The sequence below is a fragment of the Psammomys obesus genome, unplaced genomic scaffold (genome assembly GCF_907164565.1).
Source record: "Psammomys obesus unplaced genomic scaffold, mPsaObe1.curated_primary_1811, whole genome shotgun sequence".
NCBI classification, from domain to species: domain Eukaryota; kingdom Metazoa; phylum Chordata; class Mammalia; order Rodentia; family Muridae; genus Psammomys; species Psammomys obesus.
The window spans coordinates 2,619,503-2,644,598 of NW_026596152.1; the positions used below are offsets into that span (position 1 = coordinate 2,619,503).

A 25,096-nucleotide genomic window follows, 5' to 3' on the forward strand; every position below is an offset into this window, starting at 1 on the left:
CCAGAAGGACACACGGACAACTGCTCCCTCCCTCCAGAAGGACACACTGACAACTGCTCCACTGCTCCAGAAGGACACACAGACAACTGCTCCATCCCTCCAGAAGGACAAACGGACATGTGCTCCAGGTGGCTACCACCAGGCAGAAATGGGAAAGCACAGGCTAGTGTTGAGAGAACCTTTGTTTTCATTGATGGCTCTTTCTACAGTTTGCCTTTTTGTCACTAACACAGTAAATTTTACACATAAATCTATAAATGATGTAAACATATAAGCAACAGTATATATTATATAATCGTCTTCAAAAACAAATACTCTATTAAATTTCCATAGGCCAATGCAATATCCCAAAGTGTCAACATTTTGGCTTAATAATCTCAATCAAGTTGCTTATTTCAAAAGCATCACAGGAATGAGGATGTGGTCCAGTGGGTGAAGTACATCCTGGCACACATGAGGCCTCGGGTTCAAGCTCTGGTAAGATGGGAGAAACTATGAGGCCTAAGGAATACTTTGTTGTATGACCTATGCAATTTTCCTTCCCAAGAAAATAGTGGTCACTAGCTGGGGCCACAGCTCGCTGATACAGAGCACTTGCCTGGTATGTGCCAGGCCCTGGACATGATCCCCAAGGGCCCAAGCCAAAATAACGAAACTGTTCCCCATGCACACTGCATGGCTAATATCAGGCCACTGGTTAACACATAACAGCTGAAACGGGGATTCTGGAGGCAGCAGCGTGGCCTGACTAGCTGCGCACTTGTCTAGCACACACAAAGCGTGGGTTCAGTTCCCAGCAGAGCATAAAGAAGCTGGCATGGCTGCACACACATCCTCTGCCCTTGGAAGGCAGAAGAGGATCAGAAGTCCCAGGGCCATTTTCTGCTACACTTTCAGTGCCCTGACGTGCCCAGCAGTGGTCTGTTGACTGCAGAGCTGGCACGCCAGCAGAGAGCAACGGATGCAGCCCACAGGAGCGTGTCACGTGACAAAGCCGGCACCTCAACCCTGAGAAGCTGCAGTCACACAAAACTACAGTGGCCAAGCTGGAGAAGAGCGCGGTTCACATTCTCCACCAGTAAATGCCAAAAGTCAGATACTTAATGGTCACAATTGCTTAAAATTATTATTAATATTGTGTGTATATAACAGGGTGGTCAGAGGATGGTCTACAGGGTCAGTTCACGCTTTCCTTTCACTTTCATGTGGGTTCTAGGATCAAACGCAAGCTGTCAGGCTTGTGTGGCAAGTACTTTATCCACCGAGCCAGCCCAACTGTTTTTAAATGCTAAAGCTACAAGCTTGCCGGTGGCACACACCTATAATCCCAGCACTCAGGAGGCAGAGGCAGGTGGATCTCTGTGAGTTCGAGGCCAGCCTGGTCTACAGATCAAGTTCCAGGACAGCCAGGGCTACACAGAGACTCCCTGTCTAGGGCTGGGGGTTGGGGGTGGGGAGCCACGTGTCTTTAGGCCTTAGGTCACTGCACAGACACAGAGTAAGTGCATGCAGATCTCCTAAGACGGCAGTATGATGGAACTATTACTTTGGAGGAGAAAGCCAGATGCCAACTCTCCCTGAGGAAGCTAGGTGCACAGGAAAATGGGTAGGCACTGCTGGCAGAAGTCTAGCCGGTTCTAACATGTGTCTAACCTGTTTCCAAATGCCATCAGAATTTCCAAAATATGTGCCCTCCTTCCCAGCTGCCATTTCTGAGATTTTCTTCAGAGAGACATTTTGACATGTGGGAAATCATTTACATTGCAGAGTATCCGCTCTGGATTTGGGGGGGGGGGGGGCTGGAGGGACGCTCTCACAGATCCAAGACCAGTACTGAATTTTTGTAATAGAAACTATTCAAAGACTGAGAAAAAGACACAACATATCTATTAATCAGATACAAGCTAAATTACAAAATATCTAATACTAAAATATCAACTACAAATCTCCTGAATGAAAAAAAAAATGTCCAAGATATATAACCGAATATAAGACATTGCCAAATGGTATATATTTAATATGCTCCCATTTGTCTGAAAGATGGTGGATTATAAGAGAATATACTCCTATTCATTAGCACAGGTTTCAGAGGCTTCTGGAAGGATATGCACCAGGGTGAGGGTGGAAGTGCGAAGACTTTCCCTGAACCCTGACAAACGCTTTTTAGATTTCTGAGCCACATGAATATTTAACTCATGCAAAGGGTCTTCCTCCTCTTGTTGCTCTGCCTGGAGTGCAGCTAGAAGCTGCTGCACCCATCTGGAAACCATGAGAGGATTCAGGCTGAGGAAAAGGGTCACTCTGAGCGAGGCAAAGGAGGAGAACATAATGACGACAGCACCGGGAGGCTGAATTAGCCAGCGCTCTACTGTGGAGGCTCCCGGATGAAATCTGAGAATCCTAACTGCATGGTGAGCCAAACTCATGCCCTCTCTGGGCACCTGAACACTTAGGTAAACATGTGATTTCATTTTCTTGCAAACAGCCTGATTTCATTCATCTATGGCTTAGCGTGTTTAGATACATTTTCTACTCATCTGTCGCCACCGAGGCCGATTCCCAAACATGGTCATCCCGTGTGGTGCTGTGATGAACTTGATGCAGGCATCTAGTGTCTGATGATTTTGATTCCTCTGGGCATACTCCTAAAGAGTGGTACCACTGGATCATATGGTGGCTCTATTTTTTTTGTTTTTTTGAGGCACCTCCATAATGCCTTCCCACAACAGCTGGAGTAATCTACCTTCTGCCAGCGGTGACTCCCACTCTTACCCGTACTTGTTGCTGCTTGTTTTCCAGATGGCAGACATTAGTGTGAGACAGAATCTTAATAAACTGATTTGCATCCCCGTGATGGCTAAGAATGCAGAACTTTTGCTTCTTTGTGTGTTCACTGATCAGTCATACTTTTGAAAGTGTCACTTCGGTTCATCTGACCTTTTGTTAACTGGACTATTAGTTCTTTCATGTTTACATGTGGGAAGAAAAGCAGCTAGGTTCTCTCCACTCTGTAGGCTGCACCGTTGTGGTCTCCTTCCCTGTGTGGGAACTCTTTATTTATTTGGGTGCTAAGAAATGAAGCTAGCACTTCCGGCTCTAATCCCCAACCATCAGCCTTCGAATTCAACGCATTACCCCTTGTCAAACTGTCCTGTCCTCTGAACGATGAATGTCCTACTTAGATGTTAAGTCCTCCCCATGTCCTTTTCTTAAAATGTTTCCTTCTAGGTGACTCAGAGTTTGGGGTCTTCCATAAGTTTTCAGCTCATTTTTAATTGATTTTTTTTAACAGTGAGAGACAGACATCTAGTTTCTGTCCTTAAAATGCGGGTATCCAGTTTTTCCAGCACCACCTGTCCAAGGGGCTGTCTTTTCTCCAATGTGGAGAACCAGATGGCTAAGGCTGTGTGGCTTTGCTTCTGGAAACTTCTATTCTGTTCGCTGGTCCACGTGTCAGTTCCCACGCCAGAACCAAGCTGGTTTTGCTTGTGTGGCTCAGTGACCTGAAGCCTGATAATGTGATAGCTCTGCTGACCGCTGACTGGAAAAGCAGCGGGACTACAGACTTACCTATCGAGTTATTAAAATCAATCACAGAGGTACAAAGCATGTGCTTCCTCCAGCCCCAGCTCAGTACCTTACCCAGCATTCCCAGCTTCCTTCACAGGAAGGTTGGAGCCACATGACCGCCTCTGACCAATGGGCAGAATGTAAGACACTTAAATCACCTAAGGCGGTGTAAGCGCTCCCCGTTTCCCTCTCTACTCCACTCACAGGACACATGTAGGCCTTGTGCTACAACAGCACGGCCCTGTGATGAGACAGCCTGAGACGATGCTAGGGAACAAGCTGGCAGGAAGAACGCTTTTGTGTAAATGCACCTAATAGTCCCAGCTGTCCAGTTCCCAGAGCATCCTATCACATCTTTGATCGGCTGTCAATCAACAAAAAGCTGCTGTGTTAAAGTGTGCCCGATGCAGACCCAACTCCGGAACAGGTCTTTGGGGAGGCACAGAAGGAAGTGGACAAGAGTCCCTTCATTCGGCAGAAACTCTAAGCACCGCATAGTCTCTGATCCCTGTCATCCAGATACTTAAAAATCTCCCATCAAGAGACAAAAATACATGCTTGCTAAGGCGGGGATAATGTGAGTGCTAAACCCTGTGACCTTGCCAGCTAAGGCGGCTCCTGCTGATACAGAGGAGGAGACACTTTTCTGCCGAGTTCACTCTACCTGGGGATTTTTAATTTCCTCCCATGATATGTGTCATGTCACTGTATGGGTATCCAAGGAGGCAACTCCCTGGACTAAACCCTGCTAAGATACAAAAAACAGGTGCGCTCTGTCTGCTGGCTTCCGCTGCCACATCCCCAGAAGCAGGATGGCAGCAGGCACACACTGAGCACCGTGTGCCTGACCACAGTGTTCTTGCCTAGTCCTAACCCTCTATTACACTGCCAGGGAACCTCCCGGTTCTTAGCGGCCTTTCATACCTCGTTGGCCTACCTACCCTGGGTTTACTTAGAGAAAATTAAGCTTCCCTGAGGTAGCATATTCTTCCAGAAAGGCCAGGGTGTTACCATTGTTTCTGGGCATAATTAAAGGGATAAAAAGTCACTTTACACACTGTCCGAGGCAGCTAATGAAGTGAGTGAAAGTTCCTTAGCTGCTTTCTACTAATTCAAGAGTTTTGGGTCTTGTGTTAACATCAGCACTATCAAGCATAAATGCTTAACTCCTTAAGAAACCTATAAATTATTGGGTGCAAATCCTTCTGACAAACCATTACCCTGATATAAAACAGTGCACGATTTAAAATGAGAAAGGGCATATTTTTCCAACCTTGGCCAGTTCACCCTTTGGGCAACCCAGTGGTCCTCCACTACCAGGAGGTCACCATAATCATGCCAAATTTAGAGTAGATACTGCCACAGCATGCTCAGCCCAGAACTCCTGGACTCCAGCGATCCTCCAGCCTCAGCCTCCTGAGTAGTTGGGACTACGGGCATGTGCCATTATGCCCTGCAAGAGAGGTTATATTTTTAACGTAAGATTTAGTATAATCTTCCTTGTGCACACTTGAGCTGCCCACAGTGATGTAAAATACATACTGTACAATCCATGCATTCTCAGTAGACCAAGAGAAAAGCGTAGGTCTAAGACTAACGTGCGTGCATTCCAGAAGATGTGGCATTTCCTTATCACCACCTTTGATTCTAGCAAGCAGCCATCTTGTTAGCACCCTCTGGCTGGCATAAAACCATGAATTCCGAATAACTTCCTGTTCCCACAGTCCTGTGTGGTTGGCGGCGTTGAAGTCAGCCACCCACGACAGTCGGTTAATCCCATGATCTGAGACTGCCACAGCGCAGCGGCCTGTGGGCCGATTCTTCTTTCTCTTTACAAAGCTCTAGCTAATTGCGAGGCTCAACGAGGCTCTCAATGAAAAGGGCCGCGGCCTTTCAGGGCAGAGGCTGTGTCATTGCTTACCATCTTCCAAGGGCCATGGTCACACAGAGGCTCCTTTAACAACTGTCCAAATACCTAAATTAGCCAAGCATTGCTTATTTAGACCCAGGCTTCCCGGCCTAGAACAATGATGGTAATCTGCAAGGCAAAATGAAGACTGTCACATGAAGGCTACACGTTCAATTACGGGATCAGAGTAATGTCTGCTTAAAGGAAGTGTTAATTCAAGCTGACGTTTGCCGATATGCTTCAGTCCCTAATAAGCTCCATGTGAGGAGAGGAGGCTGGAGGAAAGGCTCAGTGGGAGGCTCTTGGGGACGAGGGACATAGGCTTTATAAGAAATTCCAGCTCCAACATCCTTCCCTCAGTCGCTACCCTATGGCTTCCCCGTGAGCAACGGCCCATCTCTACCCTATGGCTTCCCCGTGAGCAACGGCGCCATCTCCCTGCCTAGTTAGAGCAAGACAGCCCACCTGGGAGTCCGTTTTCATAACCCTGCAGCTGAGGCCCTAGGGATCTCCCTAGTGACATTTTGGAGCAGCTTTTACCTATTTGCATTTCCTACTGGTTGGGCTTTCCTGGACTGCAGGACCCGAACTTTCTGTACAGGCATACAGGCACGCACGTGTGTGCGTGCGCACACCCACACCCACACCCACACCCACACCGACACTCCTATTAGGCTGGGCACAATGGAGCCCAACTAACCCCAGCCCCACAGTGATCTGCCAAGAAACCAAGAACTGCACCTTCTAATCCTCTACCGTCATCTTTCTTTTAGGTTGTCAGGGGGATTGGCTCCTATCGGCTACCCTGATTTCTGACACAAGCCAGGGGTGGTGTCCTGTGAAATGGGCCACCGCTGCTCCTTGACAGTGCTTACCTACTTTTCAACACAACTTCTCTGGCCCTTGTGGCCAGTCTTGTTAGCGTGCTGTCCCTAGTCGTACTCACCCTCCCAGCTTCCCCTTCCACCGTTAGGAACAATGACACAGCCAGTACTAGGGAAGGCAGACGAAGGAGGACCTCTGTGAGTTCAAACCCAGCCTGGTTTACTTAGAGTTCCTGATCTTTTAGACTACACAGTGAGACCCTGGGGCTCAGAAAAATGGGAGGAACAAAGCAGTACTTTTCAAATCACCCAAGAGCCTGTGAAAACACCAATGCTCACCTGCAAACTGGGAGCTATGATTCTAAATGCTTAACCTGTGACCAAGATGCTGCCACTGTCCTCAGCTGGAAGTGATGAGAGAGGGGGACACAGAGATGCCAAGGCCGTAAAAGCAGGGGCAGAAGGCAGGTAAGAAGGCGCAAAAGAAGGCTTTCGTTCTTCAGGTGGCCCCTTGGCATTATCAAGGGAATGGCAGTTAATGAGGAGCAATTACCCTAATCTGCTGCTCAAAAGCCTCTTCCCAAACCCTAAGGATCACTGTCCCCATGACCACATCCACCATCACCCTGCCTGTCATCTCTCCCTTGGCTGTCATTCCCCCCCTCCGAAATAAATTTCCCACAAGCTGCCTTTGTTAACGTCTTTCTTTCTTTTCTTTTACTTTTTTTTTTGAGACAGTGTCTCATTGTGTCCCAGGCTGGCCTACAACTCCCAGTGGTCCTGAGGATACAGGAGCGGACAACTAAGCTTGGCCTATTATTCTTCTCTTCCTCACACGAGGGCTCTTCCTGGAGATGACGTTTCTTCTCATCTTGCTTACCTGTCTTGGTTTAGCAATCTGGATTGACGTCCTCATCACTTTGCCCCTCTTATCTATGGGACTGAATACTGCCACACAGCGATCAGGAGCCGCAGTAAGATGGTACAAGTCTCTGCCCGCATTTTAAAACCTTGCTGACACAACTCCTTGTTCCCTAACCCCAACATTCAGACTTCACTGAAACAACTTAACATCACCCAGCTTTGGATATTTTGTAAATTCTGCCTGACACCTTCACTCACCTGCACCTGAGAGAGAGGCCTGGGACCAACAGGAATGAACTACTGCCCCCTCTCCCCAGCTCAGCCTAGGGCAGGGCTTGCAAGCCTAGCTGTTTATGACAATCACCTGGGACCCCCCACCCCCACCCCAGCTTGGCCTAGGGCAGTGGCTTACAAGCCTAGCTGTTTATGACAATCACCTGGGACCCCCCACCCCACCTTGGAGTGAACATTTGAGGTGGGCCTGGACTATGGCCCTTGGAAAAACGACATTATCCCTGAAACTAAGCAGAAAGCTGATTCCCCTAACTCCCCAAGATGGATACAGAGCTCCTTGCTAAGTTTCTCTCCTGAGCTTGTTTCCTTCTGTGATGTCCCAGACCATGAATTTAAGTTCCAGAAGTAGGAAGAGGCCAACTCTAAAGCTGTAACTATGTATCCTTCGCTAGCCCAGGCAATGGAGGCTGAGTTCAGGGCAGCGGTCAGCTATCTGCAGTGCCAATCACCGGCTGGCAAAGAACCCAGAGAAGGCGGCAGCCTGGGAACCCCCTCTCTCTGTGACCTCCGCCCTAGTCTCCCCAGGACACCATTTTCAACAAGCCAACTTCAGTAGTTTACCGGGCAGAAAACTCAAAGAATGCAAAAGAAAATTTCTGGCTGTCTTCTCCAGAAGCATGGCCCACCTACCGTGAGCTTAAGCTGGACACACCAGGCTTAGAGAATCTGGGAAATTAATGAAAACTAAACTCAGTAGGAAAACAGTCAGATCCTGTAAACAAGCAGATTTTACACAGAGCAGAAGACAGCTTAGTAACTGCACATAGTCCCCAGGGGCGGGGTTATCTCTGTAAATGAAAGCATCATACCTGATGAGATCTGGCTCCGCACCCTCATTCTTAAACGACGCCAGCAGCAGTCTCTCTCGGGTGACAAGGTCATCCAGCAGGTTCTGTCTTCGATCCCCCTCCAGTTGTGTTCTGCAGTCGGTGGTTAAGGACCAACAGAGGCTGGCTTAGCCCACTTCCTTGATGTCATGAACTCAAGTCACCTGCAGCAGTTACAGGCTCCACCCACACTACCAGGAAGAGTCCGCTCTCTTTTCCTGACTTTCAGCTTCTCTTAATCCTTCAGGTAAATGTCCGTGACTATCCCACTGCAAATGGATGGTGCATAAACAAGGACTATTCGAGTCCTCTCACGCAAGAGTACACTGGGTAAAACTTTCTGTCTGTTGGTTTTCTTTCTTTTGCCAGCGAGCAGAGTCTACAAGGACAACCTCGAGTCCTTAGGCCTAGGCTACAGGGTTAGCAGTCAAGGGTGTCTGCATACTCACCAATACTCTAAGATGGGGCCTGGACGGTTCCTATCGGGTGAAAACAAGCCCAACACACCCTCCCTGAAAACCTAAGGTCTGGAAAGAAGGAAGGCATCTCCACCAAGTGTAGTAGCTCACACGCAGGCTTCACGGGGACGAAGGCTGCTTTTGTGCAGCAATGGACTGTGAAAGCCATTTCCGTCTGCTCATTAGTTAAAAGTCCTGTTGGACCTTTGCGGGAAACTACAAATGAGTTGTATTGGATGAGTTATTCCAGTACGTCTGGTGTGGCAGACTGGGGTCCGGAGGGCAGAGCTTCACCTGTGGACACAGCTGCTTCTTGCTGTTGTTTTGTGTGTGTGAGAGAAAGAGAGTGAGTGGGCATGACAGGGAGGAGAGGGCTCCAGGACCTGACTCGGATCTGCAGGCCACCGTGGCCAGCCCTTTGCCCGCTGAGGCAATCCCTGGCCACGGCTGTTTCTTTATACATCACCCCAGATCACTGACATCTTTGGTCGGTTTGGGGTACTGGGACTTGACTCCAGAGCCACTGGCTTTACTGCCGAGCCACACCCTCAGCCGCTAAATGGAAAGTTCACTTTTAGTTTGTCTTTCTGAGACAGGTTACTATGTAGCCCAAGCTGGTTGCCAGCTCTTCATCACGCCCCGGGTTACAAGTGTGTGAACTGTGAACAGCTAAGGTTTATGTACTAGCTTTCTTGAAACAAAGTATTAGATGCAAAGTTCTGTGTGCTCTCAGAAACGGAGCTGAGGAAGGGCTCGGGGTGAAGGCTTGCCCCGCAAACCCGAGGACTTGTCTAGGAAAAGCCAAGGCGAGCAGTGCATGCCTGCAACCCCAGCCAGCACTGGTGGGAAGTGGGAGGGGAGACAGGCAGGTTCCAGGTGGCCTGTGGAGCCAGTCTAGCCAAATCCATGAACGGGGTTCACTGAGAGAGCGCTCTCCAAAGAACGAAGTGTGAAGTGATAGGGCAAGATGCCTGACATGGACCTCTGGCCACCACGTGTGTGTGTGTGTGTGTGTGTGTGTGTGTGTGTGTGTGTGTAACCATACATGTATATACACACCAAAAGAGGTAAAAGAAATGCTGAAGAAACTCCATCAAGGATAGGGTACAGGAAGTAAACAGTTTTGAAAAATGTGTCTGAGAGCAGACACACACACACAAAATAAGCCCTTTCAAATCTGTCGTGTGTGGCTTTGACTTTGGTGTGCTGTTTTGTTTCATTAGCCAAATGGCCGTTTCATGGCATCTGAAGGGCTGCCAATGTGAAGCAGGGCCGGCCCCTGACACCAATTCAACAGTAAACATGAGAGATGGCTGCCTCAGAGTCCAGGTTCTCTTCTTTGTAAAAAGGGACCACAAGGGGCTGGCAAGAAGGTTCAGCAGGAAAGGGGCTTGCCACCAAGCCTGAGGACCTGGCTCGGATTCCTGGGCCCCACGTGGGGAAGAACAGAACTGACTCCTCCCAGGCCTCTACCCGCCACATGCACAGCTTGGTGCGAGCGTGCCCTCACAAGCACACAGTACACACACAAATAAGTAAAAGTTTACAAAACACTGCGTGTAGGCCCCGAAAGCTTCTGAGAACTCACAGGACCAAGGATTAGCATCCCTGGCGCCTGGGAGGGAGTGCATGGCTCAAGGAGCCACAGGTTCTGCTGTTGATTTTGTACAGAAAGTGCTGGCTGGCCAGCAGGAACAGTAAACAAACCCAGGCCCAAAAAAGAAAAAAAATCTCCCTCAGTAAGTTATTAGAAAAATCATAAATCTCCTAAACCTAAGTCTTTGAGCCACAGTCACTCTACATATTAAAAAATAATAATAATAAATGAATTCTCCCAACATTCCAGCACGCCACACTTCCCTGGGTCAAATCACCACCATCGCTTTTCCATTTCCCGCTGGTGGCAGTCACCAAGTTCCCCATCTTGGAAATCATGAAATAGTAACTGTAACTAAGAAACAAAAACCTCAAATATTCCTCTAATAAAAAAAAGGGAAGGGCAAATATTGGCCTTCTGATCACTGCTGATCAAGAACAAATTAATGATAAGCTGCCAATAAAGCAGAAAGCTTTTATTCAGAGCTCCATGGGTGATTCGGCAGGGAGAAAACAGAAGCTGGCACCACAATTATACAGAACAAGACAAAATGGAAAAACTGTGAGGCTATTCGTTATGTCCCAGTATCAGCTAGCCTCCCCTGTGCTCTGCTCAACTACCCTGCCGACCTTTCATCTTGTAGAGATTTTAGTATCCGGCCACCTAAGAAAACATACCAGACATAGGATGAACAAAAATCCAGTGTTAAAATTATGCACAAATTCAAAGGGCTCTGGAGTTTAAACATTAAAAGACAAAACTGTACGAGCACTGATAGGAGAATACATAGAAGAATATTTTAATAATCCTGAATGAGAAAAATCTCTCCAGGAAAGAATAAAACCCTACAGACACTGAAGAAAAACCCAGAAGCTATGGCTACATGAAACATGGTGTGTGTGTGTGTGTGTGTGTGTGTGTGTTTATGTGTGTGAACATGGTATGTGTGTGTATCTGTGTGTCTGTGTGTGTGTGTTACACCCATATGAACAGTTCACACGCCCAGAGAGACCACCCCTACCGTGGGTGTCTTCCCCTGTTGCCTTCCACTTCACTTTTGAGACACGGCCTCTCACTGACCTCAGAGGTCACTGACTGGCTAGACGGTGTCAGGCTTTTCTGTGAGGCTGCGGGTCCGACCTCGAGCCCCCAAGCTTACAAAGCAAGAGCTTTGTCCACAACACCATCTCCTCCGTCCAATTATATAAAAAGTTGAAGTCTCTGCAAAATAACATTGCTAATGACAAGAAGTAGGAAAGGACATAGACGAAAGCCTCTGGTGGAGAGACAGTTGCACGTGGGTAAAAGAAACAAACTATCAGATTGGAAAACTGACAGGAAGTCTGGAATGGACTCAAGAACCAGCCACTTCCTACCTCCCTGAGGGGACTGTAAACAGCTTTAGCCAACTGCCAAGCCGCCTGCTATGAACCTAACCAAACTTCAAAGTAACCATCCCAACAGATCCACTCAGACATCCACTCAGTCTGTGCACTGAGAGCACAGACATGCACTACAAAATTATTCACAGACGCTCTGCAAGCGCCCTGACATCCACCAGTAAGGAACCAAGGCGTCGATGCAATGAGGTGATTTCCGGTTGAAAAGCGAAGCTGCTTCTGAGTGATGGTGGTGAGGGCTGACAGTTCTGGGTACTGAAAGGACAAAGGGCACAGGGGAATCGTTTTACACAGAAGAAGCTCCAAAACACACAGGGCTCAACCAAAGTGGAGGGAGAGAAGCAGCAACAGCAGCAAGCTAGACAGTGGCTAGCTAGTGTGCCTGTCAAGATGAGGCAGAGAGGGTTTGAGCGTGCGTGTGTGCGTGTGTGCGTGTGTGTGCGTGTGTGCGTGTGTGCGTGTGTGTGTGCAGAAATATTTCAGAAGCCTGTCAAAAACTGCCTCCAAGGAAAGAGAACCAGCAAGTCAAGAGGTAAGGAGGACTGAATAATGTTCTGAATCGTTGTTGGCTTCTTTCTTTTACCTGTGTACATGTGCACAACCATGGTGAATGCACTAAAAGGAAACAGAAGATCCAGAAACACATTACAAAGTGGTCCCTTTACTACCTGAAGAATTTCATATCCATTTTTAAATATCTACATATGTGTGCGTATGTATGTATGTCTATATTTCATGCCCAAGAAAGTCGGGGACAAGAAACCCCAACCAATCATTCACACTGTTTATGACAAAGAATGAGATGGGACAGGATGGCATGGCAGGGGAAAAAAGGAGTTCTTGGTAAAAAAAAAAAAAAAAAAAGTAACAAGAAATAGATTAGTAGAAAATATTTTTATAATAATAAAAAATGTTCTGAAGTGTAAGAGACGCACATTACAGATTTAAATAACGCCTGGCATGCGCCAGCACTTCGGAGCGATTGAACGGCAGCACGGTCTGGTGACTGGGTCTGCAGAGCGTGACGAAGGAGCCCGAAGCTAGAGGAGCCGCACAGAGCCCTAGTCCCTGTGTCATGGTTTTTCTGGCAGGAAACTACGACCCAGCATGGATGATCTGTCTAGGCAAAGCCCGGCTCTTTCTACTCACCACCAGGGCCGCCTCCTCTGCGCTTGCTGGACCCTGAACATCTAGAACTTGCTCCACACGGGGCAGCCAGCGCTGCTCACGGTCCTGTTTAAATAATACCAGAGTGGTGGGAGCATCTCTGACCCCAAACCCAAACTCTCAAGTGCTCTGAAATGTGTCAGCTTTGGAGCACCGCATCACGCCACCCACAGGTGGGAACTTTCATGACATGAAACTTTGATTCGTGCACAAAACTATCTTAAACGGTCTATAAAATTACGTCTAGGCTATGTGTAAAATAAACATACGTTTCCTGCTTACACTTGAGTCCCTATCCGAGAGGTCTCATCAGGTACATGTTACTATTCCTAGGTCTGAAGTACTTCAGGTCCCACTATTTTCGATAAGGGACACAGCCTAGTATGCCAATGCAGAGTGTCCCTGGAGACTCCCCCCAAAGCTTGGAAAACCACACAACTAGCCACACCGCCTCTTCATTTTAGGTTTCATTTTAACACACTGAAACACCGTACCCCTCCCCCCAGGAGACTGATGGAGGGGATGAGGAGACAGGGCCACAATGCATGGATGTGGGAGCGTACAGGCTAGCTGATAGAATGAGGAAGGGTAGACGGGGAAGGGGTGATGGTGCCAGGCGCCTCCTCCTCCACTAACTTGGTGCATAATAAGCAAAGTCAGAGGACAGACAGACAGGAGGAAGTCATAACTAACCGCCACAGCATTTTGCCACTGGCGAGGCTGATTTTTTCATGTAATCTGGCAACTTGTGGAACTGTGAGGTCTGATCTCATAGGCCCGAGTCCTGCTACCTATGTGCCTAAGCCCAGCTTCTCCGTTGTGCCCAGCAGAGCTCTGTACCTATTAGTGTCCTTTGGAAAACTCAACAAATGCAGAAAAAGCTCTTAGGAAGCATTTTCATAGCACCTATATTTTTGGCAATCACTAGCAGTTAGTGGTTTGGCAAGATGGCTCAGGTGCTAAAGGTGCCTGCCACAGAGCATGAAGCTGTAATTTTAATCACCACGACCCCAGAATGGAAGAGGAGACCTCCAAACACACACACAATAAAATGTAATCTTAAAAACTTAAGAAGGTAGGCTTTATCTTGAGAACTGAGCTCCCCGGAGAAGGAGGCCTCCAATTACTTCTCCACACTGAAGCCCAGGAGCTTGCATGAGACAGCCTGAGAGCTGAGATGCTTGAGAGTTGGCTCACTTAAAACATTTCAGACTTATCTTACTGTATACGTATGAACCGTTCTGCCTGCATGTGTGTGCATTACATGCATGCCTGTTGCCCCTGGAGGTGAGAAGGCAACGGATCCCCCGGGCCTGGATCCACCATGTGGGTCCTCTGCAAGAGCAGAGTGCTCTAGCCATTGAGCCATCCCGGGAGCCCCTCACTTTGTTTTGCTTTTTTTATTTAACAGATTCAGTAAGGAGGTTAGACAGGCCTGATTAGTAGTGATGGGTACCTTATTTTTTTCATGTATATGTATATGTGTGTGTGTGTGTGTGTGTGTGTGTGTGTGTGTGTGTGTGATGGGTACCTTATTTTTTTCGTGTGTGTGTGTGTGTGTGTGTGTGTGTGATGGGTACCTTATTTGTGTGTGTGTGTGTGTGTGTGTGTGTGTGTGTGTGTGTTGTAAATACTAGTGTGGAGGTCAGAGGACTGACCGCTTGTGGGAGTCAGCTCTGCTCAGGCATCCGACTTGGTGCCCTATTAGCTGAGCCACTTCAACAGCCTGAAGGCTAACGCGATGGGCAGGACGAATTCCATGCACTTTACCAAGGCGGCTTTAATCGTCCAAAGCAAGATTAGTCCCACCTCACAGAACACCCAGGAAGACTGAATTGTTCTCTGGCCTCAAGTGGCAGGGTTGGCCTTGAGCCTCAGATCTGTGCGGTCAGTCCCTAAGACAGTGCTGCTCACACAGCAGCGGGGGCCAGACCTCCAAGCTGGGGAATGGGAGAGCCGCTGCCAGTCACACACTTGGCCGTGTGTGGACTGGACGTTCAAAAAGAAAGATCAACAACAAACAAAACTACCCATGACTGTGAAGAAAAAGAACAAGGTTTCAGTACCAAAACTTACTAAAAGACACAGAGACAGACCACAAATAGTAAAACTTCCCCATGTTCCCAGATGTCATGGAAAGCCAGTGTCAGAGAAAGTCAGCCCCGCACTGCTGCGGAACCCCCATCCCTCCACTGCTACAGCCATTCCCTTATTACACCGTGGCTGCCGCACCTACCCGCGTCATTTCCCCGAAAGCTCAGAGCTGAGGTCCACTGAGAAATGTCTAAAATCCATCTGGACAGGCCCCTTCCAAAGGCACCAAATACCTTTGACACTGGATACTTTTGTAGAGAGACGGGTTTCACTCGTTTAAAAGAGGGTAAAGGCTGGGGCTGGAGAGATGGTTCCGAGGTTGAGGGCACCTACTGTTCTTCCAAAGAACCTGAGTTTTGTTCCCAGGACTCAAGCCCTCCTCAGGACCAGCACATACTCACACAGACACGTTTAAATAAGAGGGTGGGGTAAAGGTGCTGGTTTTGAAAAATTTACAAGGGACACCTCTGGGAAAAGCCAGCTGAGAATATCTTTGGTGCTACGTGAGATTCCACACAGAACCTCCTAGCAGTTTTTGGAAAGCATCATGAAGACAGCAAGACAGAAACACGTTTGGTGAAGTACCATCAGTTCTCAGTTAGGCAGCCCAGGAAGGAAATGTGCTGTTCAAATGTACACACTTAAAGAGTCACCCAGGGCCAGGCATGGCGGTGTTCCCCTTCACCTCATCACTCAGGAGGCAGAGGCAGACAGACCTCTGAGTTCTAGGCCAGCCTGCTCTACAGGGCGAGCTCCAGACCAGCAAGAGTTATACAGCAAGACCCTGTCTCAAAAAATAAGTCACCCAACAGTAATTGCCCCCTAGAAGAGTATTTAAAAGTCACCATATGGACAGATGGCGCAATGGTTAGTAGCATTTGCTGCTCCTGTACAGGTCTCTGCACCCACACGAGACAGTTCACAACCTCCTGTGAGTCTGGCTCTAGGGGACCCAGCATCCCTTCTGGCATTCTCAGGTACCCGGCATACACATAAACAAACACAAATAAAATTAGAATGTTTGAAGAACCATCCTACTGGTGACCTACGGCCACTTTGTAACCTAAGGACCATGGTATCCTAAGACACAAGCCACAGTGAACCCTTCTGTGACTCAGAAGGCTCTTGTGATCTGTGTGAATAGCAACTGGCAGTTAATAGAGAAGCCGAGTCAAAGGCACACCAGGGGACAGGTGACTGTATTGTTGCTCCTAAAGGAGAGAATTCAGCTTTCAATTCAGCTTTTAATTCAGGCCAGATAGTCATGTGTTTGAACAACTCTTGAATCCCTAGCTGTACGTTCTGGCATATCCAGGATTCCCCTCTGTACAAAACTCCGTGCTGAGAACGCTGGAGTCTCTCCCTGTCTCTGTGACATGAAGTGTCAGGCTGACCCAGCCGAGTTACCTTTTGAACAAAGAGGAAACGACATCAGCCAGACCAAGAGCACGAAGGGATTCGGACTGATGAGAGCCCACCTGAAGCGGCTTAAATCTGAAGGAAAACTTGAATCAACCTTTAAGAGGCAGGATGTTGGAGAAACTGAGGACTAAAAGATGCTGTCCGGGCTGGAGGTGCAGAACAGGTGTTCAGCATGCCCCGGGCTAGGTCCCATCCCCAGCGCCAAACAAGCTAACAGAGCCTCCTTGTCCAGGTTAGAAAAAGTGGCTTCCCTGAAAAACAGGCTAGGAGCGCCCCCATGTGGTGTATGATGGGAATGTTACCTTCTCTAGCAGTAGAACAAATCATTTGGAAAAAAGAAAAAAGATCATTTTAAAAACGTTTAATAATCCAGTTGAAGTTTTGTTTTTGTTCTTAATTTTCCCTAGAAATTCTCCATATTTGTGATCCTTCAAATTTTGCTAATGTTTTAAATCAGTGGCTCTCAGCCTTCCTGATGCTGCAACCCTTTAATACGGTTCATGTTGTGGTGACCCAGTAATAAAATTCCAGACAGGGTTTTGCTGTGTAACAGTGTCGGCTGTCCTGGTGAAAGGGTGAGGCTAACTTTGTAACCTATATGTCTTCTAAAGCCTGTAGTTTTGAGTTTTAGGTCCAGATTAAGCTAAAACCTCTTAGTACCTTTCCAGAGAATGGAGGAATGTGACACTATCTGTGAGGACAGATATAAAAAAAGCAAGCAAGCAATGACCTTCACTCAGCAAAAGAAGGACCAGACCCTTGTCTTTGAGATAGTGTTTCTTAGCAACGAACCTAGACTTCTTCTGAGTAGCTTTTGACCTCCAGCCAAAAGTCTGTAGCCCCTAATCTTCAAGGATGAGCTAACCACCCCCACCTTCAATTGCAGCTGCATCCACACTTGGCAGGACTGGCCAAGCTTGAGCACCTAAGCCTAACCAATTATCTTACTTTATAGCTTCCTCATCCAATCCTAAATTGCCAAGACTGCAACTTCAAATCTCCCGCAATTTTTCTTTTAAAAACCTAAAGGCCTTTGTCTCCGGGTGCCACTCTTTGCTGACCCGCAGGGGTGACCCCATTGTGCAATGGTTAATAAACCTCTTGCTTTTGCAACGAGTCTTGGTCTGGGGGAGTTTCTGGGAAGGGCGCGATCTTGAACTCCTGAGCTGTGAGACCCCAGGTCTTACACTGGGACTCCCACTGTAGAGCAGGCTGGTCTTGAACTCGAAGAGATCCGCCTGCTCTACCTCCCAAGTGGTGTGATTAAAGGGGTGTGCCACCACCGCCCAGCCAATAAAATTACTTTGTTGTTACTTCATGACTGTAATACTGCTGCTGTTACTAATCATAAGGTGAATACCTGACATGTAGATAAAGACCACTAGACCTCAACATAAAACCAGACACATTAAATCGGCTAGAAAAAAAAAGTGGGGAATACCCTAGAACTCATTGGTACAGGAGAAAACTTCCTGAACAGAACACCAACAGCACAGGCTCTAAGAGCAACAATCAACAAATGGGACCTCATGAAACTGAAAAGCTTCTGTAAAGCAAAGGACACCGTCATCAAAACAAAGCGACTGCCTACAGATTGGGAAAGAATCTTCACCAACCCTCTATCAGACAGAGGACTCATATCCAATATATATAAAGAACTAAAGAAGCTGAAATGCAATCCAATTAAAAAATGAGGAACAGAGCTAAAGAGAGAATTCTCTGTAGAGGAATATCGAATGGCAGAGAAGCACTTAAAGAAATGCTCAACCTCATTAGCCATTAAGGAAATGCAAATCAAAACAACCCTGAGATTTCATCTTACACCCATCAGAATGGCAAGATAAAAAACTCATGTGACAACACATGCTGGAGAGGTTGTGGAGAAAGGGGAACCCTTCTCCACTGCTGGTGGGAATGTAAACTTGTACAACCACTCTGGAAATCAATCTGGCGCTTTCTCACACAACTAGGAATAGCGCTTCCTCAAGATCCAGCCATACCACTCCTAGGCATATACCCAAAAGAGGCTCAAGTACACAAAAAGGACATTTGCTCAACCATGTTTGTAGCAGCTTTATTTGTTATAGCCAGAAGCTGGAACCAGCCCAGATGCCCCTCAACTGAAGAATGGATGCAGAAACTGTGGCACATTTATACAATGGAGTATTACTCAGCAATGAAAAATAAGGAAATCATGAAATTTGCAGGTAAATGGTGGGACCTGGAAAGGATCATCCTGAGTGAGTTGTCCCAGAAGCAAAAAGACACACACGGTATATACTCACTCATAGAAACATACAACATAGAATAAACCCACTAAAATCTGTATATCTAAACAAACTAAGCAAAAGAGAGGACCCTAACTAAAATGTTCAATCCCCATCCTGAAAGGCAAAGAGGATGGACATCAGAAGAAAAAGAAAACAGGAAACAACCTAGGAACCTGCTACAGAGGGCCTCTGAAAGCCTCTGCAGTGCAGACTGTCAAAGCAGATGCTGAGCCTGATGGCCAACCGATGGGCAGAGTGAATGGAATTTTATGTAAGAAGTGGGAAATATTAAGAGCTGGAGGGGACGGGAACTCCACAAGGAGAGCAACAGAACAAGATAATTTGAACACAGGGAACTTCCCAGAGACTCATACTCCAACCAAGGACTATTCATGGAGATAACCTAGAACCCTGACAATGCAGCCACTTCTGATGAGAACTGATAGACTAAGATCAGAAAGAAGGAGAGGAGGACCTCCCCTATCAGTGGACTTGGGGAGGGGCATGCATGCAGAAAGGGGGGGAGGGTGGGACCGGGAGGGGAGGAGGGAGGGGCTTATGGGGGGGGATACAAAATGAATAAAGTGTAATTAATAAAAAAATAAAAGAAGAAGAAGAAAAAAAAAAGACCATTAGAACAGCAGGTCAGAATGAAAGTGTGTGGACACCTGAAACTAATTATTGTACACGTAGGATTTTCTCTCAACGGCCTAGCGGGGGCTGTTAATAGGAAGTAGAGGTCTTGAGTTATACGTCTCTTGTTCTACAGGCTTAGCATATATAAATAAAAGTGCATTATAATTTTCTTTATATATATAATTATATGTATATATAATTATCTTTTTTTTTTTGGTTTTTCAAGACAGGGTTTCTCTGTGTAACTTTGGCTGTTCTTGGACTCACTGTGTACACCAGGCTGCCCTCAAATTCAGAGATCGGCCTGCCTCTGCCTCCCAGAGTGCTGGAATTATAAGCACAGGCCACGGTGTCCAGCTTAAGTGACTATCTTAGTATTAGTCAGCAAACAGGAACTAGCAGCCATGGACAGTGTCTGGCCACCCTTCTGATGCATGTGCTGCTGGCTGCACTGAAATGAGTCCTGTGCCTTAAGCACGTGTGCAAACCTCCCAGCGCTGCCCTCTGAGAGAAGAGGACCCAGCCCCGCCCACTGGAAACCGACTGAGGCCTATGGATTAAGACCTGTTGATTGGGGTAAAAACAGAAGCTCTTTATGTAACAGGCCAGGGCAGAAACAAATGACACCAGGTGGAGGGTGAAATTACAAACCAGAGTATTCCAACTGTGCTTGAAAGAAGGCCCCATTGTTTACTAAAATTAGACTTTTATTCGAAGCCTCAGCAGGTTAATAAGTGAACATTTGGAAAACCATGCAACTAAGTCATGCCAACCTTCCTGCCAACAGAAAAGGGTTCGTTCAGAAGAAAACGAAGTTCTGAAACACCTTCTATTGTTTTGTCAAAAGAGCTGTGTTCCTACACTTCCCACATCTCAAGCCGGGACACACGGTTTCCTGATACTGAAAGTCAGACCTCTGGCCTGAATTGTAGACAATTTAAAGACATATAACTGTAGGGTCAGCTTTCCATTCACTAAAACTAGTTTGAAGAGTTAGTTTAGGTACCAGGTCACCTTTCAAATTTCTTTTCTGAACGTTTGTTTTGAGACAGGGATGGAGTGGGGTAGGGTCCCTCCTTATATAGCTCAGGGTACCCTTAAACTCACTATGTAGCCCAGGCTGGCCTTTAACGTTCTATCTTGCCTCAGTCTTCAGTTTCGGGATTACTGATGTGAACAGCCACACACAGCTTAAAAAGAGAGAGAGAGCTTGAGTGTTTGGCAGCTCACAAGATGACTGTCTTGCCTTAACCAAGTTCGACCAACATGCTCTTCATCCCTAAAGCTCCCAACAAGCATTTATCTGTGTCCCTGAGAGAACAAGCAGGCAAGCCGTACATATCTCATATCTACGGCTGAACTTTTACAAAGCAAAAAAGGACGCTGTTGGCCAGGAAGGTAACCAGGCATTCTGAGGGTTAGCCGTCGCTCAGTTGGGGCAGCGTTTGGCTGTGCTGCACAAGGCCCTGAGCCCCTTCCCAGCACCACAGGAGGAGACTGGGCATGCTGGACCACACCTTTAGTTCATGCCGGCCTTGGCTACACAGCCAGTCTGAGACCCTGTCTCAAGAAAGAAGAAAAAAAAGTGTTCTGCCAAGTCCAACAGGGAATCAGGATTATCCTGGAAGTCCTGTGGTTGGAGCAGCTAGCCATCCTCAAGGCGAGACAGCAGCGTGCTGCTCTACAGACAGAGCACCAAAAGCTTTCGCTTCCTGCCTGCCAAGGTTACCCCGGACAAACCCATCCCTTAGGCAGGTCTCCCCTCACCAGCAGTCACTGTAAAACAGTGAGCAGACACTTAAGACAGAACACAAGGTTAAAGCACGGATGTGGAGAGCAAGTTCTCCTTGAGCTGTGGAAAATCTGGGAGGCCCAGACTCCTTCCTCTCTAATTAAGACTGCTTTTCCTCCCACTCCAGAAAAGGTGGAAACGTTTACATGGATACATCTGACGTGTGGAGACGGCTCTCAGCAGCAAGTCCTTCAAAATGTCGATCTTTGCCTTCAGGTTCTTCAGCAGCGTTCTGATTGTCAAGGTGAGCTGCAAAGAGAAGGATGTGGCTTGAGTCCGCTGCTCCAGAGCTGAGCTGAGGTAAACAGCCCCGGAGAGAGGCTCACCCTCCCGAGGGCACACTCAGGGATGTAAACTTGTCAGTGGTGTCCGGGGCTAGCCACTCACCCAGAGCTTGTATCCATAGTGCCCTGCCTCTGGCAACCTGGTCCATGAGGGAACACGGACACAGCGGACACTGTCAGTTTGCATTCGGACTCAGCTGGAATCCAGCCCCGGAGCTTCTACACACTGTTCCATGCACCCTGGAGCCACGCAGAAAACTGTGTTCCCTCAGTCCTAGCTCAACAGCAAAGCCCTGCAGTCCCTTCAACCTTGCCTCACGTGACAAGGTGCCCTGACCAGTCTCCGACCACGCTCGTGGAGTTACAGTATATGTGGCCACTGGAGAGACTCGGGCTTTTTCCACGAAAGGAATGTTCACCATGCGTGACTCGCCTGCTGTATGAATTCTCTCCAACCATCCTAAAAACCCAGAGAAAATGTGTTTGTGACTCTAAAGATGAAGATGGGGCAGGAGAGCCCCTCCCTGACATATGGAAATGTGAAGAACAAAAGTACCCGTTTAAATGAAAACATTTGACCACTGATGAAGGCAGAGGACTGTTAAAAAGGCAGAGCGCCACTGTTTTCACTGCCCCTTGCTGAAAGTGGCAGTAGCGCTGGGCATGGAGGGGTACACCTGTAATCCCAGCACTGGGAGGCAGGAGGATCGCTAGGAGTTCCAGGTCAGCATGGTCCACACAGTGAGACCCTGTCTCAACAAAACAACAACACACACACCTTTGATGAGCACCGTCAGCATGTCAAGCAACTGTCCAAGATGTCAGCAGCCAGGAACACTCCAGCCTTGTTCTAACAACCCTGGAAACCAAAGGAGCCGCCCATCGCGCCAACAGGGAGAAGAGAGGGGAAGCCGTGCTCCATGTATTCAGAGAGTAACAAATAGAAAAAGCAAAACCAGCTGGGTGGCACAGTCCACACCTGTGCCCTACTTATGAGGCAAGAGGGGCACTTGAATCTAGGCACTTAGGGCCAGCCTAGGCAACAAGGAAGACACACCCAAACTCTGTCTTACACACACACACACACACACACACACACACACACACACGACACACGTGCACACCTGCAGTTAATTTTACAAATTTTAAATCAAGTCATAAAATAAAATGTCACCCAAAAAGAGAAGAGTCCAGGAAGTAACTGTACCATAATGCCAAAGTGATCATTTCTTAGCAGTAAGATTTCTTAAAATTTGTAAGAAAATAACCTTTGATAATCAAGAGAAAAATTCCTTTGTTATAGTTAAACAGAAACTTCTAGAACACAGAAAAAGATACAAAACCCAATTCATACTTTAGCTAACACAACCGCAGACATAAACACTGACTATAACTGAAAAAAACAAACAGAAACCCTGTACACCAAGCCCACTCAAGGATGACAAAAACTCTATTCAAACATTTGCAAACTCATGATTACATTAAAAAGGACAAGATGCTACCACCAAGTAGAATTCATTCCTGTAAATTAAGAATGTAGAAAATCTAAAAAAAAAAAAAAAGCTCATGGTGTTAATGGTTAAAAATAGAATAAACATCTGATTAACACAGTGTGGAGAAATTAAAAATAAAACAGACAGAAAACCTAAGAATAGACACTACTGTCTGCATGGTATCATTTAACCAGGATCCAGTTCTTACTAAAGGAATGAGACTAATGAAGTATGGGAGGGCTCAAGGGAGAGTAAAGGATTACTTACAGATGGAGAATAATCTACTTGGGAAAATTAAACAGAATCAGCTTTGGGCTGGGGAGAAGGCTCAGTAGAGTGCGGGCCATGCAAGCATGAGGACCTGACCTCGAACCCCAGGAGCCAGGCTTGCTAGCCATCTAGTCTATGCAAATTGGTAAACTCCTGGTTTACCAATGAGAGACCAAATCAGTTACGACCCAGGCCCAGATCCAGGGTCTTGAGTTGGCCCACCCCAACATTTACCCTATCTATGAGCTGCCCTCATCCCTGAGCTGCTGGAGACCGTGAAGGGGCCGATCCTGCTGAGCCACAGCCACAGGACCTCCATGACTCTGGACAACAGCAGGAAAACTGAGAGGAGTCCAGTGAGGGTACAGTACAGACAATGCAGCAGAAGCCAGAGGCCTTGAACCACACCAATGACTCCTGGCAGTGAATCAATGAAAAATCATGTTAAAAACAAACAAACAAACAAAAAGCCAGCAATCTCAAAAGACAGCCAGCGTTAACCTCTGGCCTCCACGTGGAGCCACATACCTGTGCACGCACATAAACAAGCACATATGCACATATAATGCCAAACATCTATCATCCTAGAGCTCGGGAGACAGGACAGCAGCATGAATCAGGGTTTAAGACCAGCCTGGACTACACAGCAAGTTCCAGGCCAGTCTGGGCTACAGAGCAAGATCCTGACTCAGAAAGAAACTAAACAAACACACAAACAAATAAATAAAATTGCCCGGAAAGGACAAATGAGAATAAAAGTAAGACAAATGATACCTGTGCAAAATAAAAGAGACTTCGTGTCACACTGTACACAGACTAAAGCATTCGAATTCATTTCTTTGGTTTGTTGTTTAATCTGTTTGTTGTTGAGATAAGATCTCCCTGTGTAGCCAAAACAACTGGATAAGGAGTTATTATAAACAAGATACAAGGGGCCGGGAGATGGCTTGCTATGGGAATCGCTGAACAAGCATGAGGCTTTGTGTTTGACGCCCAGCCGCCATGAGAAGCCTAGAAGTCAGGCACAGCAGCACATGTGTGTAACCTGGGCATGGGAGAGGGCGTGGGGGACACCGAAGATCCCTGAAGCTAACTGGCCAATCCTGCCAAGTTGGGGAGCTCCAGATTCAACGGCAGATCCAGCCTCAAGAAGACAAGATGGAAAGAGACAAAGGAAAACCACCAGTGTCAACCCCTGGCCTTCTCACGCACACAAACACCCATGAACACACATGTACACACACACAAACCCAAGAACGTAATGCCTGCATCTGCCCACAGTGCGAACACTGTGGGGTGTGCCGCTGGCGGTTGTCAGCAGTATGAACACTGCAGTTGTATAAAAAGTCAGTGAATGAAATATAAACTGTGTCTTGGGGGAGTGGCCATAATTTACCAACTGGAAAAAAATAAAATTAGATATAACATAGCAAACACATTCCAAAGATTTCACACACACATGCCCGCAACACGCTCAAGCATACACCACCGTGACCACATACAGCATGCCCAGGTCTAAAACTGTATTCAGACTTCACAGCTCAGCACATTGGTTCCTCCATGGTTTTACCTTAGGTGTCTTTTCACCTCTTCTTTCACATTGATTTCGTTGTTGAATTTTCTCAGCAATTTCTTGGGCAATTTGACAAGTAGAGTCATAGGTGGTGAACCTGCATCAAAGCCGCACACAAAGGTTTAAAGTTCTTTAAATGGAAATCGGGGGGGGGGGGTCCACACACCTTTAATCCTAGTGCCATACAGGCAGAGGCACGTGGGTGTCTGTGAGCTCAAGGCCAGCTGGTCTACTAGACCAGCCAAGGCTACATAGTGAGACCCTATCTCAAACAAATGGAAGGAAGGAAGGAAGGAAGGAAGGAAGGAAGGAAGGAAGGAAGGAAGGAAGGAAGGAAGGAAGGAAGGAAGGA

At 47.2% G+C, this 25,096-nt stretch overlaps 1 protein-coding gene across 1 annotated transcript in view; it reads right to left on the bottom strand.

Annotated features, from left to right (window-relative positions):
* The window catches only part of Stx8 (syntaxin 8), a 208,377-nt gene that overhangs the window by 179,473 nt on the left and 3,808 nt on the right, over nucleotides 1–25,096 (bottom strand). The window contains exons 2-4 of the mRNA XM_055594406.1: nucleotides 24,742–24,841; nucleotides 21,279–21,373; nucleotides 8,271–8,381 (exon numbers count right to left, since the gene is read on the bottom strand). Of these exons, the coding sequence (XP_055450381.1) occupies nucleotides 8,271–8,381; nucleotides 21,279–21,373; nucleotides 24,742–24,841 (306 nt within the window). The remainder of the gene's footprint in view (nucleotides 1–8,270; nucleotides 8,382–21,278; nucleotides 21,374–24,741; nucleotides 24,842–25,096) is intronic.